This window comes from Colletotrichum gloeosporioides (genome assembly GCF_011800055.1).
Source record: "Colletotrichum gloeosporioides strain Lc1 chromosome Unknown consensus_63, whole genome shotgun sequence".
NCBI classification, from domain to species: Eukaryota; Fungi; Ascomycota; class Sordariomycetes; order Glomerellales; family Glomerellaceae; genus Colletotrichum; species Colletotrichum gloeosporioides.
Window position 1 is genome coordinate 518116 of NW_025544708.1, and position 20761 is coordinate 538876.

Here is a 20761-nt window from a genome sequence, read left to right on the forward strand (position 1 = left end):
TTGATACTCCCCGACGGGAAGGAGAACATTTCGATGCCAACTAGTCAGGCTCGTCGTCCATCGCGGACACGGGGACGCAGACAAAGAAACGGCGCTTCAAACTGCTTCATATCGTCATCTACGAGGGCACTTGCGCTCCTCCCCGAGCCGTGGGCTGTGGGTAGACGTGCGGCTTGCCCGTCCTTAGACCTGTCGAGAACTACTCGCGCACCCGTTCAACGTGCCGCGCCATCACTTTGCTCCGCGGGGCTTACGAACAGGACCGCCTTGATGACGGCAGAATATCGGCGATGAATTGCTAGTGGGTATAACGGCATGTGGGAAGAGTGCACTATCCACCTGGAGTCGCGGCGTGTTGTGTGCCAGAGGGATTTCGTGTGTTGGGTTTCAGTATTTTCGCTTGCGCCGCGGTGAAAAGCGATGGCCTCGGGGGAGTATCGACGTCGGGGTTGGAGATTCGAGTAAGCGCCGTCACGCAGGTGCGCTAATGATGGAACAATAGGAGAGGTGGCATACCCTCCAAGATGGCATCGACAAGAGAGGGATTGCTGGCAGAACAAGTGACGATAGACAGCGAGTGTGAGTGGTTCTAGGAGGGTTTGATCAGTTCAACTTCAAGAGCAAGGTGATGGCTGGTGGGACAGCTCCGCATACTGTGAGGCGCCATTTCTGACTCGTCGTTTATTTGTGGACGAAGCGAAACTCATCTGATGATCCGTGACGGGAAACGTCGCAAAGGCCTCATTAGCCGCTAAGTGCATTGTTATCGCAGCCAAGATCTGGGAAATCCGGTTGCCCAGCGAGGGATCATACGAGATACGAGGCTTCTTAATCACCAGAGCCGCCGTCCAGCCATGGGACGGACGCGAAGGAAACGCTTGGCCCCTTCTTGCCAGGTGCCGCTTGCATTCTCGCCATATATGTCGAAGGTTCCTCATGCAAGTCGCAGCTGGCGGCGATTGAGCGGCAAGTCAAGGCGCCGCGGCAATCAAAGTTGTTCTCAAGGACGAGCGTCGGCCGACAGGTGAGCTCAGAGAAGCAACGTCAGAGTCAGGACATCCGCACGTGGTGCGATCTCAACCCAAACTCAAAAGAGCCGTGTCTTTGATGGATGGGACAAACAGGGCCACCAACGCAGATTGTCCGATGAAAGAGCGACTTGGGAGACGGAAAGTCAATTGTCGCCCTGCCCAGATATTTCTGGGCTGCCAAGTGTGATCACCGCAGACGTCTGAACCTAATATCGAGTGTAGGCCGCGAAAAGGTTCGGAGGTTACGCAACAGCAAGAGGGAATGAAGGAATGCCATTCGACCTGTCGGTACAGAGGGTTGCGTTGGTTGGTTGTCGCGCGTGCCGCGTTCCCGATTGAGTAGGAGACGAGGTGGTGGCTACCCTGAGAAAGGGTCCTCATGGCAAGAATCCGACTCGTAAATGGATGGCGTGCTTCATTGGAGGCCTGAGTGCGCTAGACGTGACAACGAGGGAGGCGACTGTCCGGATGTTGACGATAGAGATAGAGCAGGTGTCAGTGGTGACTATTGACGACGACGACGGCAGTAATGGTGAGACAGTCGATAAAAACGACAACGAGAAGGACCGAGTCGAGGCTCTGAATCCTGCGGGATAATTCTGAGGCCCCAAATCAATATGCGACAGCCACGAGTCCACAGCAGCCACGCCCCACCCCTCCAAGTGCAGCAGCGACTGCGAGGCGATCGTGAGGGTGCCGAATGGACAAGTGCGCGGCGGATGGGAAAGTGAGCATGGTGTTTTGAACATGTTCCAGAAGGAGCGAAGTTCGCGCCGGCCCCACCCACCACCCACCGGACCCCGTTCCTTCCCCAGAAACTGCAAGGAAACCTCGGAGATTTACCCGATGATCTTCCCCCCACCAGGGTTCCTTCCCGCTGCTGCGTCTCACTGATACGTCCAAGGCCACTTACACGGAAGGCACGCATGTGAGGCGAGTCGAGCTGCCACACCACACGGCACCCAACGTCACTCCCGTCTGCGCGACGTCGTTGTTGGCCGGACCTGGCCTCACCTCCAACCAACACCCTACAAACAAGCCTGCAGACTCACACAAACCATCCTCGAAAACCTACCTACGAGCTATCCTCGGTTGCGTTCGTCGTCCTTTGCCTAAGTAATTGTTATTTTCTGCCTTTTGCTTCAGTTTGCCCTACTACCTAATACATCGCCACAATGAAGTCCGCCTTCGCCCTCGCACCATTTGCTCCTCTCTTCGTCCTGGCTGCACCTCCGGCCTGTCTCCTGGCTTCTCTTGGACAGCAAGGCGTCCCCGGCGGTGTAGAATACATCTGCGAGGTCAAGCAAAAAGACATGCTGGGCAACCTGACGGCCACTTGCGATGCCGCAGACCTCCAGCCTGCCTACAAGAACTTCGCCTCCACCTGTGCACAGGTTGGGATCGAGGTGGCCCAACTGCCTGCGCCATCTTCATCCCCTTCGCCCTCGCCTACTCCGTCTGCCACCAGCTCCGACGCTTCTAGCATTCCTCAAGCCACGGGGGCACCGTCCACCACCATCTCGTGAGTACTGACCTAGACGGGACAGCCCACAGAATGGCACTGACAATGACCAGAACACCGAGTGCTAGCACTTCGAAACCTGCTAGTGCTGCCGCTGCCATTGCACCTCACGCACTCCTGTTTACAGTCTTTGGTCTGTCGACTACGGGTCTCTTCAGCATTGTCTTCCTGTGAGAGGGGCCATCGAGAGCGTGGAACCACAGCACACGCGAGGTCATTCTAAATCGACAGATTCACCCAGTGGATATAAGTACACATAAGGTTATTTCCAAGTTTGGGAAAGGAAAAGAAAGCATGGTGTTGGGGATCAAAGGGAAAAGAGCGTATCTACCAAGCATGAGCATAGCACTGGCGTTACGAGGGAAAAACTGTACGAGTAACCTGAAATTTTACTGAATTGGTATCTTTCCTCCTCTATACCAGGCCGAGCCTGTCTTTATGCAAAAGTCTATTTCAGAGTAACCAGCTCCTCAGCGCTGGTGGGGTGGATGGCCACACAGCTGTCGAAATCCTTCTTGGTGGCGCCCATCTTGACAGCGACACCGAAACCTTGCAGCATCTCTCCGCTGCCGAGGCCGGCAATGTGCAGACCAACAACTTTCTCCTCGGGGCCGGCGCAGACAAGCTTGTAAGCGGTGGGTCCCTTCTCCTCGGGCTCCATCATGGCGTAGTACATGGCGGTAAAATTGGTCTTGTAGATCTTGATGTTGTCCTTGCCGTACTTCTCAACGGCCTCAGGCTCCGTCAGGCCGATGCTGCCAACCTCGGGATGGGAGAACACGACGGAGGGAATGTTGGAGTAGTCGAGGTGCGCATCCTTGTACTCGGGGCCTCCGAACAGACGCTCCGCCAGACGACGTCCCGCAGCGATGGCGACGGGGGTCAGCTCGACCTTGCCGGTGACGTCACCGAGGGCGTAGACGTTCTCGACGCTAGTGTTCTGGTAGTCGTCGACGGGGATGTAGCCCTTCTCGTTCGTCTTGAGGCCGGCGGTCTCGACACCGAGGTCCTTAGTCGCGGGCGTGCGGCCAATGGCCCAGATGAGGTGGTCGAAGCCGCCCTCGGAGGTCTCCTTGCCGTCGGCGTCCTTGTAGGTGATTGTGAGCTTGCCCTGGGCGTCCTTCTCGACCTTGGTGGGCTGGGAACGCTTGTGCAGGTTGACGCCGAGGCGCTCGTACTCCTCGGTGACGGTCTCCTGGATCATGGGGTCGAAGTTGCGCAGGAACGTGTCGTGGCGGATGAAGAGGTGGGTCTCGGTGCCGAGGGCGTTGAACATGCCGGCGAACTCAACGGCGATGTAGCCGGCGCCGACGAGGGCGACCTTCTTGGGCTGGACGTCGATGTCGAAGAAGCCGTCCGAGTTGGTGCCGAGCTCGGCGCCCGGGATCTCGGGGGGGATGGTGGGGTTGCCGCCGACGGCGATGAGGATCTTCTTGGCCTTGACGGTGGCCTTGGAGCCGTCGTCGAGGGTGACCTCGGCCTCGTTCTTGCCGGTCAGGCGGGCCCAGCCGTGGAGGTACTCGACCTTGTCGTTGTTGAGGTTGCGCTCGTAGATGCCGTTGAGGCGCTTGATGTAGGCGTCGCGCTTGTTCTTGAAGGTCGTCCAGTCGAAGGGGGCCGTCTCGGAGACGGAGAAGCCGTACGACTTGGCCTGGTGGATCGTCTCGGCGATGGCGGCGGCGTTGAAGGTGACCTTTTTGGGGACGCAGCTGGTGCGAGCTTCATGTCAGACAAGAAAGAATTGGCGGTATGGGAGGGAGAAGGGACTTACCCAACGTTTACGCAGGTTCCTCCCAACCTCGAACCCTCGACGATCATGGCCTTTACGCCAAACTGCCCGCTGGCCTTGCGCGCCGCTCCGAGGCCGCCGCTGCCGCCGCCGATGACGAGGAAGTCGGTCTCCTTGGTGATGGGAGCCATGATGCGGGCTGTCGAGGAGAGGTGCCTCTGTATGGATGCGATTCTCGTGGGGGCTGCCGTGGCTGCTGTTGCTGCTGCTCGGGATGCAACGGTAGATGTGCGGTAGAGGGCTTGCATGGAGCGTATCTCTCGGGGAGGGAAAGACGAGAGGGTATCGCGGGGGAGGGGGGGGGGGGGGGGGGGGNGGGGGGGGGGGGGGGGGGGGGGGGGGGGGGGGGGGGAGAGGTGTTTCTTTATGTGCGGTTGGTGGGGCTGAACGGGGTGACGTCTTATATGCTTGCAGATGCGCGACCTGACAAATGCGGCAACGGGAGACACGAGACGGACGGCGGCGGGCGGCGTGTGGTGTGCGTGTGGTCCGGGATAAGGCAGAGAGCGGGCAAGTAGCTAAGGTAGGTAGCTGATGTAAGTTTTTCTTCGGGGGCCTCTTTGGAAAGCGGCAGGTCCGTAGGTCGGGGACTTGGTGTGGATCGGCGGGTGGGTATGATCGAATCGGCGAACGGAGCTGTGCGTCGGGCGACTTTTGCACTGCGAATTGCAAATCAAAGGTGCTGTTCGGCTGCGAGGCAAGTTGCTTACCCACCACCGCTGCTGTGTATCTACCTAGACAAGGTAGTGAAGCTCCATATGCACGCGGGTGATTCATCGCCAATCAATTTACAATATCCCCGCTAAAGAAAGCCGTGGAATTGGGGGATAACTAAGCACTGGTTATTGCAAAGACACACGCCGAAGCCCCCGCCATCGGATTGACGTAAACAGGGGTCCTGACTCCTCCCGGCGCGTCGCATTGCGGAATCCACGGATTCCAAATTGAACCTCGGCCGAGGTACGCACCTTTCGCGTCTCCGGGGCGGGAGCTAGTGGAGGTGCGGTGACATTGGCCACGTAAAGGACTGACAATGCATGCCTGCAGATTGAATTGACAAAACCTTTTGGTGATGTGATAATGACAGTTCTTCAGTTTTTGAATAGCCAGTGCCAATCAGCAGTCGACGTCATCCCTTGCCTAGACTGGTCTAAATCTATTCAGGTGCTCCAAATCGACGGACCGAAGCTTGGCTTTACGCTAGCACATGCACAGTTGCTACGACCATTCATTTCGCATTATTTGAAAAATAGGACACACATTTTAAAAGGTATGAACGTCTATTTTGTTCATTATATTGCCGAGGGGCAGTATCTAAAGTACAGTGCAGCTGAGTGACGGTTGATGTCGACCGTGGTACGTGAACTCGTACCGGGGATTCCGCAGGAGCCCCAGGCCTCCATGTCCAGTGTGCATGGAAATGGCATCAGCTTGCCGCTTCGTAACTATAACATTACTGGCATTCCTTGAACCTCTGTGTCCAGCCAGGAACTTCTTGAAGGAGTGTATGGTTTCCATCCGTAAATGAGTATGACCTTGACGCCGTGCTATGCGTGGAAGAAGGATAGAGCAATCGACAAAAATGTATGGTGATCATCGAGACCAAAAAGAGAAGAAAAAGGGGCGTGACGAGTCTTATTTGGACTCTTTCTTTTTGCCCAAAAATGTGCGTCGAATCCAAGGGCTTGCTACGCGCTTCGACTAGAAGGCGACTTTGCTTCCGTTGAGTCGTAGAGGCACCGGGCCGGGGCCGAAGCCATTCGGGCTAATGACTGATGATGGGGTCATGGCTCCTCCGTCCGAAGAGAGGGATGACATGGAAGACATGGTGAAACTAGCGGCCGAGCTGTTCGTCATCGTTCCTGTTCGCGACATCGAAAGCCCGCCCATCGAAATGAGGGCATCTGCCCGTTCAAAGACGTTGCCGTTAAACGCAGCTGCGAAAGAAGCGCTCTGAGGGGTGGAGGGAACCGTCGCCTGTACAGCAGGTCCCAGCGCCGCACTCTGGGGAGTCATTGGCAGCTGTACGGGCGGCATGGCCGGTCCACTACCGGGACTGAAAGTGTTGGAGCCGGAAGACTGCCGCAGCAGGTAGCTCCAAGGCGACTGAAGAATGGTGTCGCGTGTTTCCTTCATAGCTTGCTGAATAGGGCGCAGTCTAACCCTGGTATCGGGAGGAAGGTTGACCTCATTGAATGCGTGTCGAATCTTGTCGCCAAATACCCACCAGGAGTCGATAAAGTTATTGATCAAACTCCTGAAAGCAGGCTGACTCATGATGCCAGGCTCCTTAAGTTTAATGAGAGAGAGGCGACTTCGAAGCATCTCAGTCTGCTGGACCGCTGTACCGCACTTGTTGATGAGAGCCTTCCAACACATCATCTCATCGTCCGAAGCGCGACGACCCATGGCCTTTTTTGCAAGAACAGACATGTGATTCTGAAACATGGGTAACGTCCTCATGACAAGCTCCGACGACCTTTGCAGAGAGAGGAATATCTTCTCAAAGTACCTGTCGTCTTCTGTGAAGTCTGAAATACCGCGGCCGCCAGACGAGGCCGAGGCGAACGATTCACCTGACCGGGGAGTTGCCGATGTAAGCGTGGCAGTGCGAGTAGCCACGGCTCCATTCATGTATGGCAAAGGTACGTCCGTGGCAACTCTAAGGTTGCTTGGGTTGTGTAGAATAGGACCAGGGCGGGGACGCTGCGCAAGTCCAAGGCGCTCGGCGGTGGGCGTGATGGAGTTTTCGCGTGAGTGTGGCTTGATCGTTTCTCCCATCGCCATGGCTCGGGCAGCCGTCTTTCCGGGTATGGCCTCTGGAGATATCGACGCCAGAGTACACCTGATCTCCATGATGCTATTATAGATGAGCATCAAGAGAGTGCGAATGTAGCGCGGATCTCCATTGTCGACGAAGGAATCAATGTTGCCCGCGAGGAGCGTGCAGACATGGGTGTAGGCGCTGACCAATGTTTGGCAGGCACGGTGAACGTTTTCGTTTTCGCGACCCGCCATTTCGTCTCCCACAACAGCAGGATCGTGCTTCTGAATCTCCTGCTCCAGTTCCTCGACGTGTGAGTTGGTGTTGTAGAAGACGATCTCGAGGCTTGATCTCTTGGAAGAGCCGTCGCTCGTCAAACTCATGAGCATCTGGATCATGGGATGAATCTGAAAAACGGCGTAGAGGATACCCTTGGCAGCTTCAAGGATCGGGTCGTAGACTTTGGATTCGCGTCTTCGCTCGGGCAGGACAGAGAGTCGTCGAACGTAGATCGGGCGTTGAAGGAAGGGCTCGGCCGGGCTATTGGGGCTCTTGACGGACATGCTCGCGGGCGGTGGTTGCATCGCAGAGCCGTGGCTGAGGCCTCGGTAGTGACTGAAGCGGTTGTTGGCCGTAGTCTCGTCCAAGGTGCCGAGTTGAGAGGCCTTCTGGGACACAACTCCCATACGCCTCGCTCGCGATTCGGGTCGCTCCCCTCGGGTTGCCTGCAGCAACGTCTCTGAATTGCTTCGCAGTCTTTCGTTGACATTTCCTATGGTCAGAGGCATTACCCCTGGGCGGCGGATGGCTGTGTTCTGCTGAGACAATCCGCGGTAGTGAGACCGGTTCGGGATCGGTGGAGGTCTGATCAGATTCGGGGATCGAATATCTGGGACATCGGTGCCATTGACCTTGATGGGGAAACGGCCGCTGACTACACGCTTGATGGGCGGCATCCGAGGTGTTTCCATGCCTTCGCTAGATTCCTCGCCAGCAGTGTCTGACTCTGCACGGCCATTCATGGCATGTTGTCTTAGAAAGCGCTTAATGTGTGCAGTGACGGCGACCTCGGTGACTTCGCTCTCTTTCAGATATCCTTCATTGGGAGGGCTGCTCGCCTGCACTTGTAACACCTCTCGAGGCGGAAAGGTGATGGGGTTACCGTCAAATTTAAGCACCTGAAGGGAAACCATATCGGCAAGGGCTACTGGCAGCTCCTCAATACGGTTCTTTTGTACTGAAAAGACCTTCAAAGAAGCAAGTTTGACAATGTCAGGTGGCAAAGCTCGAAGCTTGTTCTTGCTAAGATCAAGAATTTCGAGCGATTTCAGATCGCAAAGCTAAACAGAAGTCAGACCCGGAGTTATTGCTGGTTTTCACACTGGGACTACTGACCGGCAAAGGGAATTCTCTGATTTGGTTATTTCTGACGTTTAGGTATCGGAGAGATGTGCATTCGGAAAAGCGAGTAGGGAAGGAAGAGACCTGGTTGTGAGAAAGGGCAAGACTGCGGTCGCGTTAGTCAAAACTGGCCATGCAAACGGCAAAAGACGTCTACCAACCGTTCCAACTCGTTCTTGATAATATCGACTACCTCGTCTGGCAGTTTTTGGATACCCTTCCGGCTCAAATCGATCGTGACGCCGGGCTTTAGCTCGTTGCTGACGGCACTCGCTTCGGCGGCCTGGGACTCGTTCTCGTGGAGGGCGCTTTGCATGGCGTCGCGTGCAAGAGCGATGACCTGCGCGGAGGTCATGGGCGCGGAGGCGGACAAACCGCCGGGGAGGTTTCGGAGGTCTTTGGGCATCGGCGGCAGAGGGGGCGGCGGAGGGATGTTGCCAAGGGCGGCCGCATTTTGAAGCTGGCGTCGGCCTTGTGCGGGATTCTCTGGCAGGCCACGAGCTATGCCCATGGCTGCAGGGCCCAACGCGCCCGAAGGCCGTTCTGGGCGATCGGTTCGCTCGACCATGATGGTATGGCTTCGTTCGACGAAGGGAGGTGGAAGGACGAAGAAGGTCTCGATGGTATTGTTGTCGCAGACAAGAAGGTTTGGATCGAATGCAGCGTTTCAGGGTTCCCTCTGGTTGTTGGATGGCCGGCCGAGGGTTGGTCAGGTCTCTCAAACAATAGGAAGACGGAAGCCGGGAGTTTAAGCCAATGGACTTTCGGAACGGGACAGGCTGAACTGCAAGGCGGGCTCGATCATTATGGACAGTCGGACATGCGTTGGAGAAGGTGTGTGTGCGCGAATCGGGGGCGATGGTCCTGTCGCCGACGGGAGGAGAGGAAGGGAAGAAAGATTGGATCGAGAATTGGAACCTGGGTTGTGGTGGGAAGAATTGGATTGGGGAAAAAAGCGAAGACGAGCCAGCGGCGGAAGCGAAGCGAAGCGATGGCGGAAAAGAGGCAGTTGGTCCGTCGCACCTCCTCGCTGAACAGGCCGAGCGGGCGGAAGAGAGATTCGATGCAGACAGACGGGTAGCTGTTTGATGCAGCTCAGAGGCAAGGCAGCGAGCGCAACGGTCGAGGGATTGTCTTTTGTGGTGGTGGGCGTTGCTAAATTGTTGTTTCCTGGAGAGAGCAGAGGCAGGGCAGCGAGAGACCCGAGAGAGGAACGAAAGAGTGGAGATGTTGTCAGGTTGTGCTACGATGAAACTGACATCTTCCAGCCGGAGCTTCTCTTGGGTGGTGGATTGGGCATCTGGGAAGAAGGGATGAGGATTCTTTGGAGGTGGCCGTCGACCGTCTGCAACAGTAACGGAATTCTGGGTAAACACCCCCCTGCAAGATGCGAGCCGCACGCCTCCACTTCCAAAGGCCGGGGTTACAGTGGGAGGGAAGGAGGAGTCCAAGGAAGCAACTGCCAATTTGCAGCAGCGGCAGGAGCAACACGCGAATAGAAAGCAGGACTGCAGCAGGAGCAAGTAGAGGCAGGCAGGTGCAGGTGGACGAGAGGGAGGCACGGGGCAGGTTCTGGACCCGGGGGGCTTGTTGCAGTGCCTGGTTGGCTGCCCTGGATCTCTCACAGCGCCAAAAAAAGGGGGCGGCGGCGGACTGGTGGACACAGCGGGACGTCTTTCCAATTCTGGCGCCCGCCTTACCAGCAACGCGCAGATTTGGCAGGCAACTTTCAGGGAGGTTCCGCACCACTCAGCGCTCTCTGAAGGCCGTAGTGACGCGAAAAGCTCACTGTCCCGAGGGCAGGAGCAGGGAAGAGGGAGGTTCTTTCCCTTCTTCTTTTCCTGAGGGCAGGTACGGATACCTGCAAGTCCCTTTTTGGGGGGGTTGAATTTGCCGCACAGACTGTTGGCGACTGAAGACTGCAGCGGCTTGTGCCACTGCTGTGGTGGCCAATGAAGACGCCTGGGGATTCTGTACCACAAGCTTCGAGGCACGCGACTGGATGGACGGCATGTCTGGGATTGGGACAGAACTTTGGAGCCGGCCACCTATCCGTAAGGACCACCCAACCTCAGTGGTCAGCAAGCAGGGAAGGGGGAAAAGAAGATGGAAAAAGAAAGAAAAAAGCATCGAGGCCAGGGTGTGGAGCGGAACAATAAAGGGGGCGTTGACCCAGTATCCAGGCTAAAACGCCTCTTTAGCGCGCCGCAACAAATGCAAGGCACCTCGACACGCAGCAGCACATCTGGCAGCAGCACCTATTATTACTCCCCAGTGCACCTAGGTGTATCCAAGGTCAGGTAGGCGGGTATCTCAACAACCTCACCCAATATTCACTCGCCGGTCATCCCGTTACACAGCGCTGTAAATATCGATGCACACCTCTCAAGACCCTTCGAAACCTCCAGAGCAGTCTCCCGGCAGCAAGTAGAAGTTTCCATGACGAAATACTCAATTTAGGCTGGCGCTCGTGACAACACCTCCTCGTTTGAAATAAGGCATCTGGTGGCTACACCACGACACTTGGGCCACACACCACCTGGAAAGATAACAAGCCCAGCCGCCCACGGTTCTCGACGAACTGGTCTGCTGGTGGTGCTGGCGCTGGTGGTTCACGTCGTGTTGGTGCGGGTTGATGTCACGTCAAGGAACAGCAGCAGCAGCAGCAGCAGAGCCAATGTGAGGCAAGGCAAGGCAAGGCAAGGTATCTAAGTGGTGCGAACAGGTAGGTACTTGCAGCTGCTGTGTCACTCCTTGTCTTGCCTTACGTGACACCTCACTTAGCACCTTACCTGGTATCTGTCTCTCCCAATCGCAAGAATAGGAATCAAGATGCAATCGAGAGACAAGCGCAGCGGCAGTGGCCTGTTACTGGCTGGGCTGGAACAGATCAAACGGAACGCTTGCCAGGGCCTGGCCGCCCGGGGGTGTCGAGAGTCCAGAAGCAGTGGAGAGGCCCGGCAACGGTTACAGCGGGCAGCAGGAGAAGGAGAAACAGAAACAAAGACGCTACCAGGAAACACACCAGTTTTGAAAAACTGGTCGATAGCGTTGCATTTCATTCAACCTCGCACACAAATTTGCTACGCTAAACATCTTTTCCACGTTTAATTCTGTTCGGTGTTTCCCCGTCTTTGCCTCGCCATGCCTTGCTTTTTGCTACGTCCATGTCGCAACGACCCGACACGACTCTGAATTTTCAATTTTCAATTTTCTGCCTCTCAGTCCCCGGTGGCATCCTTGGCAGCTGGCAGACCTGGGCTCTGGTGAGATGAACTCTGAAAGGAGAGGCGCAGCAGGCTAGCAGAAAGTCAATGGAAACGAACACATCCAGTTCGCTGCTAGGGTGTTACAGAGTTCTGGATAGTTCGCATCAGTCGCGGCACCTCATCCACGAACGGAAGCGATGACGCCAAACGGCAAAACAGAAGGGTTGCCGTACGGATACTACTTGCCATGCAGGTATCTCGGGTAGTTAGGCCCATCGGTCAAGTTCCATCATCTCATTGATGTGATGCCGACAAAACCGTCGGCGGACACAACGCCTTTGCAGCAGATGCAACAGCTCGCCTCTGCAGATCCAGGGCCGTGTCCCGGCGGGCTGTCAGATATTACGTCTGTGAGGCGATCTCGCGTTTCTCGTATGTATTTCTACCTTTGACCAGGCAGAGTCCCAGAGGTGCGCTCAGTCGTCTGCGACCTTTTTTTTCAACCCAACTGCCGTCCTCCTCCGATTCCAACCCCAAGTCTGTTCCAGCTCCATCCGATCCAGACAAAAGGAGAATCCCACAGACACGCAGAATCACCGTCCGCGACTAACCTTGTGGCATATGCCGTACGCACCTTATGACCACCACGCCTTCCATCGCGCCATGAGCGTGAATCAGGAATGGACCAGCCCCGAACGCTGCAGCCCGGCCCAGCCCAGCCAGAGGAATGATGAGGTGGTTCTTTGGGGCGCGGCTTTGTAAGTCAGCTTTCCTAGGGGGTTACGGGCCTACGGCACTTTCAAGGAGTGCCGCAGACGCGGAGGCGGGCGCAGACGCAACTTGGGTGAGGTACCTTAGGCAATGGGTAAGTAGACGCAGGCGCAGACGCGGACGCGGACGCAGAGTCCGTGATGTTGCTTGCTGCTTGGCCGTTGCGGCCGCTGCCACTGATACATGCCCGCTGTGAGGCTAAAAGACTGCAGCCGCCGCTACTGCGCTTCCCCCTTCCCCGTCGTCCCCGGCTTGCCTTGCCTTGCCTTGCTTTGGTTTGCGCTAGCGTGCCTTGGGGTCCCCCTTCATGTTGTTGAGGCCTTGAGAGGGACGACGGTAGTGTCAGTGTCCCAGCTGTGCGGGAAGGGGTGGCCCGGGCTGCGCACTTTGACAGCGTCGCCTGCAAAGCCCACCAGATTAGGAAATGGCCGAGAAGGACTGGAGCTTGTTTCTCTTTTGTCTCTTCTTTTTTTTTCTCCCTGTGAATTTGATGGTGCAAACACGACGCTCCTCGATCCCCTTCTTACCGTGGCGCCTCCGTATTATGTCTTGGCACCTCCTTGCTGTAGCCGTTGCTTGCTTCCACAACTCCTGCCCTTCCGGAGCATTCAGGGTGCACCCGACCCTTTCAGCAAATCCTCCGCTTCTTCCCAGTGGGAGAGGGATGGTGCGGGAAGAACCCGTGTGTCTCGACGTCCCTTTCCCTCCTCACCTTGGATTTTGTTTCGCTCACCTCGAGAGAATGCTCGTCACCGAGACAGGCCTGTACCTGTGCACTGAAGGTTGGGCGGGCATCCTGAGGCTGCTGCCCTGGTGAAGGTAGGTACTGCCTGAGTTATGTGGACTTGCCTAAAACTGGGTGGATCGGATAATTCAATTGGCCAGGTAGGCAGCCAGCCTACCTTATGGAAGGTGCTCCATGCTGGTCAACTACCTGACGTATCTGTCCATCTTCCTGAATACTCGATGCTGCTCAGCCACTTCAATCCCGGTTTACCTTATCGAGATATCCCAGACTCCCATCGATCCGAACGACTGGAAACCTCCGATTGCCTGTGCCTGTGCGACACGCGTTCATTCTTCTTGGCCGGGCACTTTCCCGGGTTCAAGCCCACTTGGTGCTGCATCTGCTCCGCTCCCCGTCTGAGGGCTTTCGGCCAGGCCGGCTCTCCAAGGCCCCCAAAGCCCAACGTCAGACGGACCACCTCCGGACCCGAGCTCGATCATGACTACACCCGGAGCCTCCTCTTGGTCTAGTGCAACATTATGCTACTGAGCCCTGCACCACCACCGTCTATCTAAGCTCGCCCAACCAAGAGACACATCGGGCCTGGGCACTGTCCCGTCACGACATCCTCATCAACTCCAGACACCCACCATCATGCCTCCCCTATCCCGCTCAAACTCATGCGTCGATATCGACTATACCCTCAGACGCCAGTTCGGAAAAGAGACCTTCAGGTGAAGATATTCACGCCCGCACATGCCTCGCTTTTGCATTCACGTCCACGTGTCCCTCTATTTGCCGCCCGACCATGAAGCTAACAACTCACCACAGGCCTCAGCAACGTGAAATCATCGCGACGGCCCTCACCGGCAAAGATGTCTTCATCCAGGCTGCCACGTCGTTTGGCAAGAGTCTCTGCTTCCAACTCCCTGCCTGCATTGACCACGGCAGTAAGTACCCGAAACTGCCCCGAGCACTCGCGGACGTTGTCAACTAACGTGATTCCTGTTGCGGCACAGTTACCATTGTCGTTTCGCCACTGCTCAGTCTCATGGTGAGGGATGTTCCATGTAGCCTTAGTCAGGCTCGACAGCTGACAGCTCCATCAGATGAATCAGGTTGAAGCCCTGCGATCGGCGGGCATCGACGCCAGCTCTCTCAACAGCAACACGCCGCCTGCTGAGAGAGATCGCATCAACCAAGATCTAGCTAGCGGCCATCCCCGCATCAGGTTGTTGTACGTAACCCCGGAATTGTGTTCTGGCGACTCGTTCAGGAGACGCATCAAGCTGGTCCACGAGCAATGCGAGTTGGCACGCATCGCCGTTGACGAGGCCCACTGCATCTCCGAATGGGGCCACGACTTCCGCAAAGACTTCAAGCGTCTGTCATGGTTTCGTGAGACCTTTCCAAAGGTGCCCATCATGTGTTTGACAGCTACGGCGAACCCAGTGGTTCGTGAGGACCTGCTCAAGACCCTTGGTCTTTTGGAGCAGCCTGAAAGGCTTGAAAGCTTCGTCATGTCCGCATACCGTCCGAATCTGCACATTGAAATCAGATACACAAAGGATCAAGACGACAACCGCCTCTCTGACTTTCTCGCGTGGATACGTAGCGTGTACAAGAGAAGGAAAGAAGAGCCGCGTAAGTCGGAGCTTGAAGCCGATGGCGAGCGCATAGACAACGTCTCGGGTATCATTTACACCATATCGCGAGATGAGTGCGAATCACTGGCGGCAGCACTGAGAGATGAAGGCGTAGGGGCAAGGCCCTTCCACGCGAAACTGACAAAAGAGACTAAAGAACAAACCCTATCCCGCTGGGTGAAGAATGAGCCTGGCTATGATATCATCGTGGCTACTACAGCTTTCGGGATGGGTATCGACAAGAATGACGTCCGCTTCGTCGTTCACTGGCGGCTCCCCAAGTCTTTTGAAGGATACTACCAAGAGGCAGGCCGCGCGGGGCGCGACGGCAACGCCAGCTTCTGCTTTCTATACTACAGTCGAGAAGATTTGCAGCGAGTGCAGAGTATGATTAGGAAAGGCAACCGCGACGGATCGAACTGGGAGGCTCAGGCAAAGAGCTTACAGAGGCTCGCTCTGTACTGCGAGGATACGACAGCCTGTCGCCATGCGCAGATCTGCAAGTATTTTGGAGAGAGCGAGATGCCCAAGTGCGACTATGCGTGTGATTGGCACAAGGATGCGTCGGGTCTGCAGAGGCGTTTGATGCGCGGCTTAGCCGACGAGGAGTGGGTTAGCACCCAGGCTCAGTACGGTCAGTATGAAGGTTATTATGACGACTAGGAGGTTTGTTTGAAGCTTGTCGGGTGCAGGCTTGGCCAGGTGCGATATCCAGGACAGTCGCTGGCGTTTTAAGACTTCCCTTTGATGAACTGGATCCCTTAAGCTACCTTTTGTTATGAGTGCAGCCGATATTGGCTCTAGCGACTTGGTCACCACGAGGTGAACACCGTTTCATCTGGTGGTATCTTGAGATGACAATGTCCTGCCTTGGGGAATTCCTTTTCCAGCCCCGAAAGACGAGTTAGTGCTCCAAATGCTTGAGAATGTTCAGTGGAGGTGGAAAAGGCGTGATTCATTAGAAAAGGGCTCTGCTAATCCGCTGTTTTAGCTTTAAGAGACTTGAGGCAAGTTCTGGAAGTAGAACACTGTTGGCGTTGTGACACTGTTCTCCGTCGTGCCATCATAGCCCAACAATTTCATCCGTCCTGACACCCCGTCAAGGAAATCAACTTCATACAACTCGTCGGCATCAAAGACGCCCGGCGATATGTACATGCCCGACTCCGACTGGATGACAAACATCTTATCTCCTCCGAACCACGTCTTCTCCGTCAGGCCCGCACTCGAGGCCAGGAACTTGCGAGGCGGTTCACCGCTGCTTCCCAGACCCAGACTCTGCACGTTGGAGACCAGGTCGCGAATCTCGTAAACCCCCTTGTCTCCTTTGCTGATGATGCCGCTTTCGAAGTCGGTGAGCATGGTCATCGTCGCATCGTCCAGCGCGGTGGTCCGTCGCACCAGCCCCTTGAACGGCGGGATCTTGGCCGCCGCGGATTTCAGCGCGCTGTCGTGTATCTCATAGAGGTCCGCCCACGCCTTGAAGGCGCCTATCTCGGACCTCGTGAGCTTGTACTTGGCGGCGAAGTCGCGGACGACCTTTTTGCGCTCGGCAACGTCTGTCGTGGCCTCGATGCGAGTGCGAAAGGACTGCAGGTCGGGGTCGGCGAAGTCAGGCATGTACCGCTCGCCCGTACGGGAGTCGTCCCACTTGCTCTTGAGATCCGCGAGGAGCGTTGACTCCTCGGCGGTCAGGCCCTCGGCCTTGACGTGCGCCGGTATGGCGGCCGGCGGCTCGTACTCCCAGTCGGAGTCGGACTCCGAGTCGGAGCCTGAGTCGCTGTCGTAGTTCGCCCGTCCCTCGTCGACGTTGTCTGCGAAGGTGGAAAAGTCGCAGCTCAGGTCCAGGTCCGACAGGTCTCCCAGCAGGCTGCCCTGGCGCTTCTTCCTGGCGCCGCGGGCAATCTTTTCACAGTTGAGGAAGCCGTTGTTCTCAATGTCCTCGAGCGCGACCTTCTCATCTTTTGTGGTCTTGAACACCTCGGGGTCGCCCTTGGGTCCCTTCTTGTAGATGCGCACCGCTTTGCCTCCGTTGGCGCTCGCGGCCTCCAAGACCTGGCCGCCCTCAACGGCTTTGGGGACGAACTTGCCCAACAGATCGGGCAGATACTTGCCGGCCCCGAGCGCCTTCGCAGCCTCGACGGCATCGGCGACGGGTGCCAGGATCTGAACCACCTCGGCCGTCACTCCCCCGGCTTTCTCGAGGTCGCCCTGGTACTTGAGGCTGGGGACGGCCTCGCCGGCGTGGAGGCGCCAGAGGGTGTCGCACCCCTTCTTGACGCGGGGCGCGAGGTCGCCCTTGAGGGCGTCAACAACGGCCACCATGCCATGGCAGAGCGTGACCTGGAACTCGCGCAGGTCGTCGTCGAAGTGCGTCACGAAGTCGACGGCCGAGTTGATGATGGACTTTGCGAAGCCAACCCAGAACTGGTCCTCGGCCGGGAGCCAGCTCTCGTTGGGGTCTCCGAAGAGAGGATCTCGGGCGTTCTGGCGGCTGTGGAGGAGGAGCTCATGGCGTCGGTGTAGGGAGGTTCGCGGATAGCTCCGGCGCATACGCTGGGATGAGGACTGGGATGGCGGGGGCCCGGTTGCGAAGACGATGCCAGGGAACAGGCCTGACAGACATGCGGCTCCCGCGGGGTTCGCGACGCAGGGGCCCTGACTTATACGCCTCAAACACCCCTCGATGGCATCGTCAGCGACGACCTGCGTGGCATTGGGGCCCGCGGTCTTGGGGAGATCGCCGCAGAAGGCCGGGAAAAGGTGCAGCACGCAGTCTCTGGACTGGGGCGTCGCGCTGCAGTTGGACGGGACGGTGTTCGCGGTCTTTGCGACGAGGCAGTCCATGCTCCGCGGAGCGTACGTGACGTCGTCCGCCATACATCCGGGGAGCTCGATCAGGTCCACGGGGCCGGCGGGCATCGCCGCGCCGGCGATGGTAGACGCGCGGTCCTCGGCGCGCGCTTCGCTGGACCGGACGACGCTGCCGGACTCGGCTTCGTAGAAGCAGAAAGCGGACACGTCATCGGACTCGGCCCACCCGATGGCGTCGCCCGCGTTGGCCGGGACCGCCAACCGGTCGAGGCCCTGCTTGACGATCTGGAAGGGCCCTGACGCTGCGGGCGCCCGCCAGGCTTCCACCCAGAATGTTTGGTTATCCGCGTACGTGCATGGCGTTGTTGTGATGGTGGCGCCCTGGTCGTCGGATATGGACCAGCAGCCGCCACCCGCCGCGATGGGCTCGGCGTTCTGGATGCCGGTGCGTGTGGCCGAGTCCCAGCGCTCGCCGGCTGTGGTGTGGAAGCCGTTTGTGAAGTAGAATGTTTTGCCTGCGTTTGCTGGTTGTTCGGCGCCCGCGACGACGCTTTTGTCAGTTGAAAAGACCGGGAGGTATGTCGAGTTTGCGGCGGCGTCGGCGTAGGTCTCGGGGCATTGGTTTGCTTTGGTCATGAACGCATGCATGCGCATGCCGACTGTCTATATTTGTACTGTCAACCTTGGCGGAACGGTAGGCATGTTTGTGCGAAGCTGTTTGGGACTTACCCAGTCTACCTGGGCTGCAGAGGCAACCGAAATTGCGGCACCCAGGGTGGTACTGTATAGCAATGACTTCATGTCGAAAGGGAAAGACAGATCTTATAAGGAATGACAATGGTAATGAATGTAATTCGCGCTATTGGCGTAATCGGCGTGATGAGCCTAAAGAGTGTATTGAAAGACCTGTTGCTGTTAGCCCAACTGACCTACCCATCGTCCGCTTGGGAACATTTATACATCTGTTCTCGAGTCAAGAGGAAGCAGCAAAGCTGCTTCATGATCGTCAAATGTCTACCTCTCACAGAGCAATCACATCAAATAGAATGAGAGAGGCGGTGCCGTCAAAGTTAGTCTTTACATAGCAGCAAGAAGGTTGAAGATAAATCAAGGGGGATAAGATCATGCGTAGGTCTATCTGTACCAGCCAAGGTCTAAGGTACAACTACATAGTGCCATGTAAATATCAGAATAGTTGAATCAGCGCCAGCAGACGGGGATTTCGGTTTGCCGAGCTCTCGGCTATGTATTGTCTTCCCATTTTGGGCACTTCATGGGCCAAGAGACTTATTTTAGCAACTTTTCTAGCGCATACCAAACTGGATATGCATGTTTTCTACATTCTGTAAAGCATACCATGAGTCGTGGAGGCAGTTTGTGCCGTTCCTGCCGTTACGCGATCTCCTCGGCTTTTTCGTATTTGCCGTCAATATTCCGTCTAGATCTCCACCTTTTGGTATCCCCTGCGCGAGATCAAACAGCGTAAGGGACGAGAATAAGAAAAGGCGGTGCTGTCTCGTTTTCGCGTTGCTACGTCGCCTGTGGGTCTGCTTGTTGGAAGTCATAGAAATGGGAAATGGTGTAGTTGCGCTCTGACGAGTGCCCTCCGGAAAAGCCTACCTCTTTGGTTCTATAGAGTCATGGGTTAGCGAACACTGCCGGGAGGTTCAGACTGCGGGATAGAATGAGCAAGGACCAACAGAAAGAGCTACAAATACGAGTAAGAGAGACGTTTGGAGTAGCTAAAGGCAATAAAAGGAAACATCCATGGATGTAAAAGGTGAGCGAATGAATGCCCGTAAGAGCCTTGGCAAGGAGGAGGCATCAGGGCCGAGAATACGACAACTTGGGACGTCAGCAACATGCTTCATAACGTCCCTTTTCACACAAATCACGGACTTCCATGGCCTGGGTTACCAATTTTCATACATTTCTACCGTTCAATTATCCGGCCCGAAATCTTCAAGTACCCAAGAAAGTGGAATCTGTATGATTGCTAATATTTTATTGTTCTTTCTACCCTGCGACTAACAAAACCTACCTACCCTGCTAAGAAGAAGCCTTGTCCACCTTGATGAACAAGTCCTTCTGCGAGTCAAGGTAATCAAACGCCCCCAAGGGCACGCCCAAGTGGCGCAGGATGCAGTACGCAGAACCCAGATGGAAGTGAAAGTTGGGACACGCGTATTGGATTGCGTATGTGTACCCCGTGAACTTGAAGTTGCCCATCTTGGACTCGAGGATGACCTCGGCGTCCTCCTTGCCCTCGAATGACTCGGGCGGGATGGCCCTGAGGATGTCGACGGTGCGGTCGACACGGGACTGGAGCTGGGGGAAGGTGGTCTCGTCGTCTGCGAAGAAGACGTCCTCCTGCTTGCCGAGGCGGGTTGCCATGAATTTTGCGGTGTTGGAGCAGGACTGGACCTGGTAGTCGAGGCTGTGGGTAGGGGTGATGTTAGTCAGGGGTGGGCTTTGCGGGGAGGTGGGTGGGCAGGTAGGTAGACAGGTGGATAGGGAGATCACGGACCCTCGCATGTCTGCGATAAGACGGAACTTGATCATTTCTTGGGGGTCGAGGCCCTTGTCGACGCAGTGCTTCTCGGCTTTGGTGAGGATGAGCTTGAGGTTCCCGAGGTATTTGATCATCATGGGAATGGAGGCGTTGTAGAGGGAAACCATCTTGGCGGTGTTGTATGTGTTTTTCCTAAAGGGCCAAAAGAATAACTTTGAGCAAACAAACGAGCAAATAATGATCTAATGAATAGAAGAATTCGAGAATATTGTATTCACGCGGGCAGTTCTCCTCTATTTATTCATGACCACTGTCTACTGTCTCGGATGAGACACCAAAGTACAGAAGATCTTTCGTCCTAAGTGCCGCTCAACGACCCCACCCTGGATAGGACGTGGAATCAAGGCCGACAAGCTTCAAATTTCGTAATGAGGCTGTCGCCTAGCCATTTCCTGTCTGGCTTGCTGGTCCTTCCTAGGCAATTCAGGAACGCTCTATCAGACAGCAGTCGGGCAACGGCAAGTGCTGACGTGAGGTGTCTCAAGAACGGAGGATCACACAAAGCGACGTACTTC

General features: G+C 56.2%; 6 protein-coding genes across 6 annotated transcripts; 2 read left to right on the plus strand and 4 right to left on the minus strand.

Annotated features, from left to right (window-relative positions):
* Window positions 1–2206: 2206 nt before the first annotated feature.
* GCG54_00003304 (uncharacterized protein) lies at window positions 2207–2727 on the plus strand (the record flags this gene model as incomplete). The annotated part of the gene is made up of 2 exons (XM_045403377.1): window positions 2207–2553; window positions 2607–2727. The coding sequence occupies 2 exons, from the start codon at window positions 2207–2209 to the stop codon at window positions 2725–2727; spliced, it is 468 nt and encodes a 155-aa protein (XP_045261658.1).
* A 274-nt stretch (window positions 2728–3001) lies between these two features.
* Window positions 3002–4590, minus strand: GCG54_00003305 (Glutathione reductase; the record flags this gene model as incomplete). Its single annotated transcript, XM_045403378.1, has 2 exons — window positions 3002–4262; window positions 4325–4590. 2 exons carry the CDS (start codon window positions 4588–4590, stop codon window positions 3002–3004), a joined length of 1527 nt encoding a protein of 508 aa, XP_045261659.1.
* A 1453-nt stretch (window positions 4591–6043) lies between these two features.
* On the minus strand, window positions 6044–9075 carry GCG54_00003306 (uncharacterized protein; the record flags this gene model as incomplete). The annotated part of the gene is made up of 3 exons (XM_045403379.1): window positions 6044–8446; window positions 8502–8613; window positions 8669–9075. 3 exons carry the CDS (start codon window positions 9073–9075, stop codon window positions 6044–6046), a joined length of 2922 nt encoding a protein of 973 aa, XP_045261660.1.
* Window positions 9076–13868: 4793 nt separating this feature from the next.
* GCG54_00003307 (Bloom syndrome protein) lies at window positions 13869–15523 on the plus strand (the record flags this gene model as incomplete). Its single annotated transcript, XM_045403380.1, has 4 exons — window positions 13869–13948; window positions 14046–14164; window positions 14234–14268; window positions 14324–15523. 4 exons carry the CDS (start codon window positions 13869–13871, stop codon window positions 15521–15523), a joined length of 1434 nt encoding a protein of 477 aa, XP_045261661.1.
* A 330-nt stretch (window positions 15524–15853) lies between these two features.
* GCG54_00003308 (uncharacterized protein) lies at window positions 15854–18475 on the minus strand (the record flags this gene model as incomplete). Its single annotated transcript, XM_045403381.1, has 2 exons — window positions 15854–18337; window positions 18404–18475. The coding sequence occupies 2 exons, from the start codon at window positions 18473–18475 to the stop codon at window positions 15854–15856; spliced, it is 2556 nt and encodes an 851-aa protein (XP_045261662.1).
* Window positions 18476–19723: 1248 nt separating this feature from the next.
* Window positions 19724–20353, minus strand: GCG54_00003309 (uncharacterized protein; the record flags this gene model as incomplete). Its single annotated transcript, XM_045403382.1, has 1 exon — window positions 19724–20353. One exon carries the CDS (start codon window positions 20351–20353, stop codon window positions 19724–19726), a length of 630 nt encoding a protein of 209 aa, XP_045261663.1.
* Between the last annotated feature and the right edge of the window lie 408 nt (window positions 20354–20761).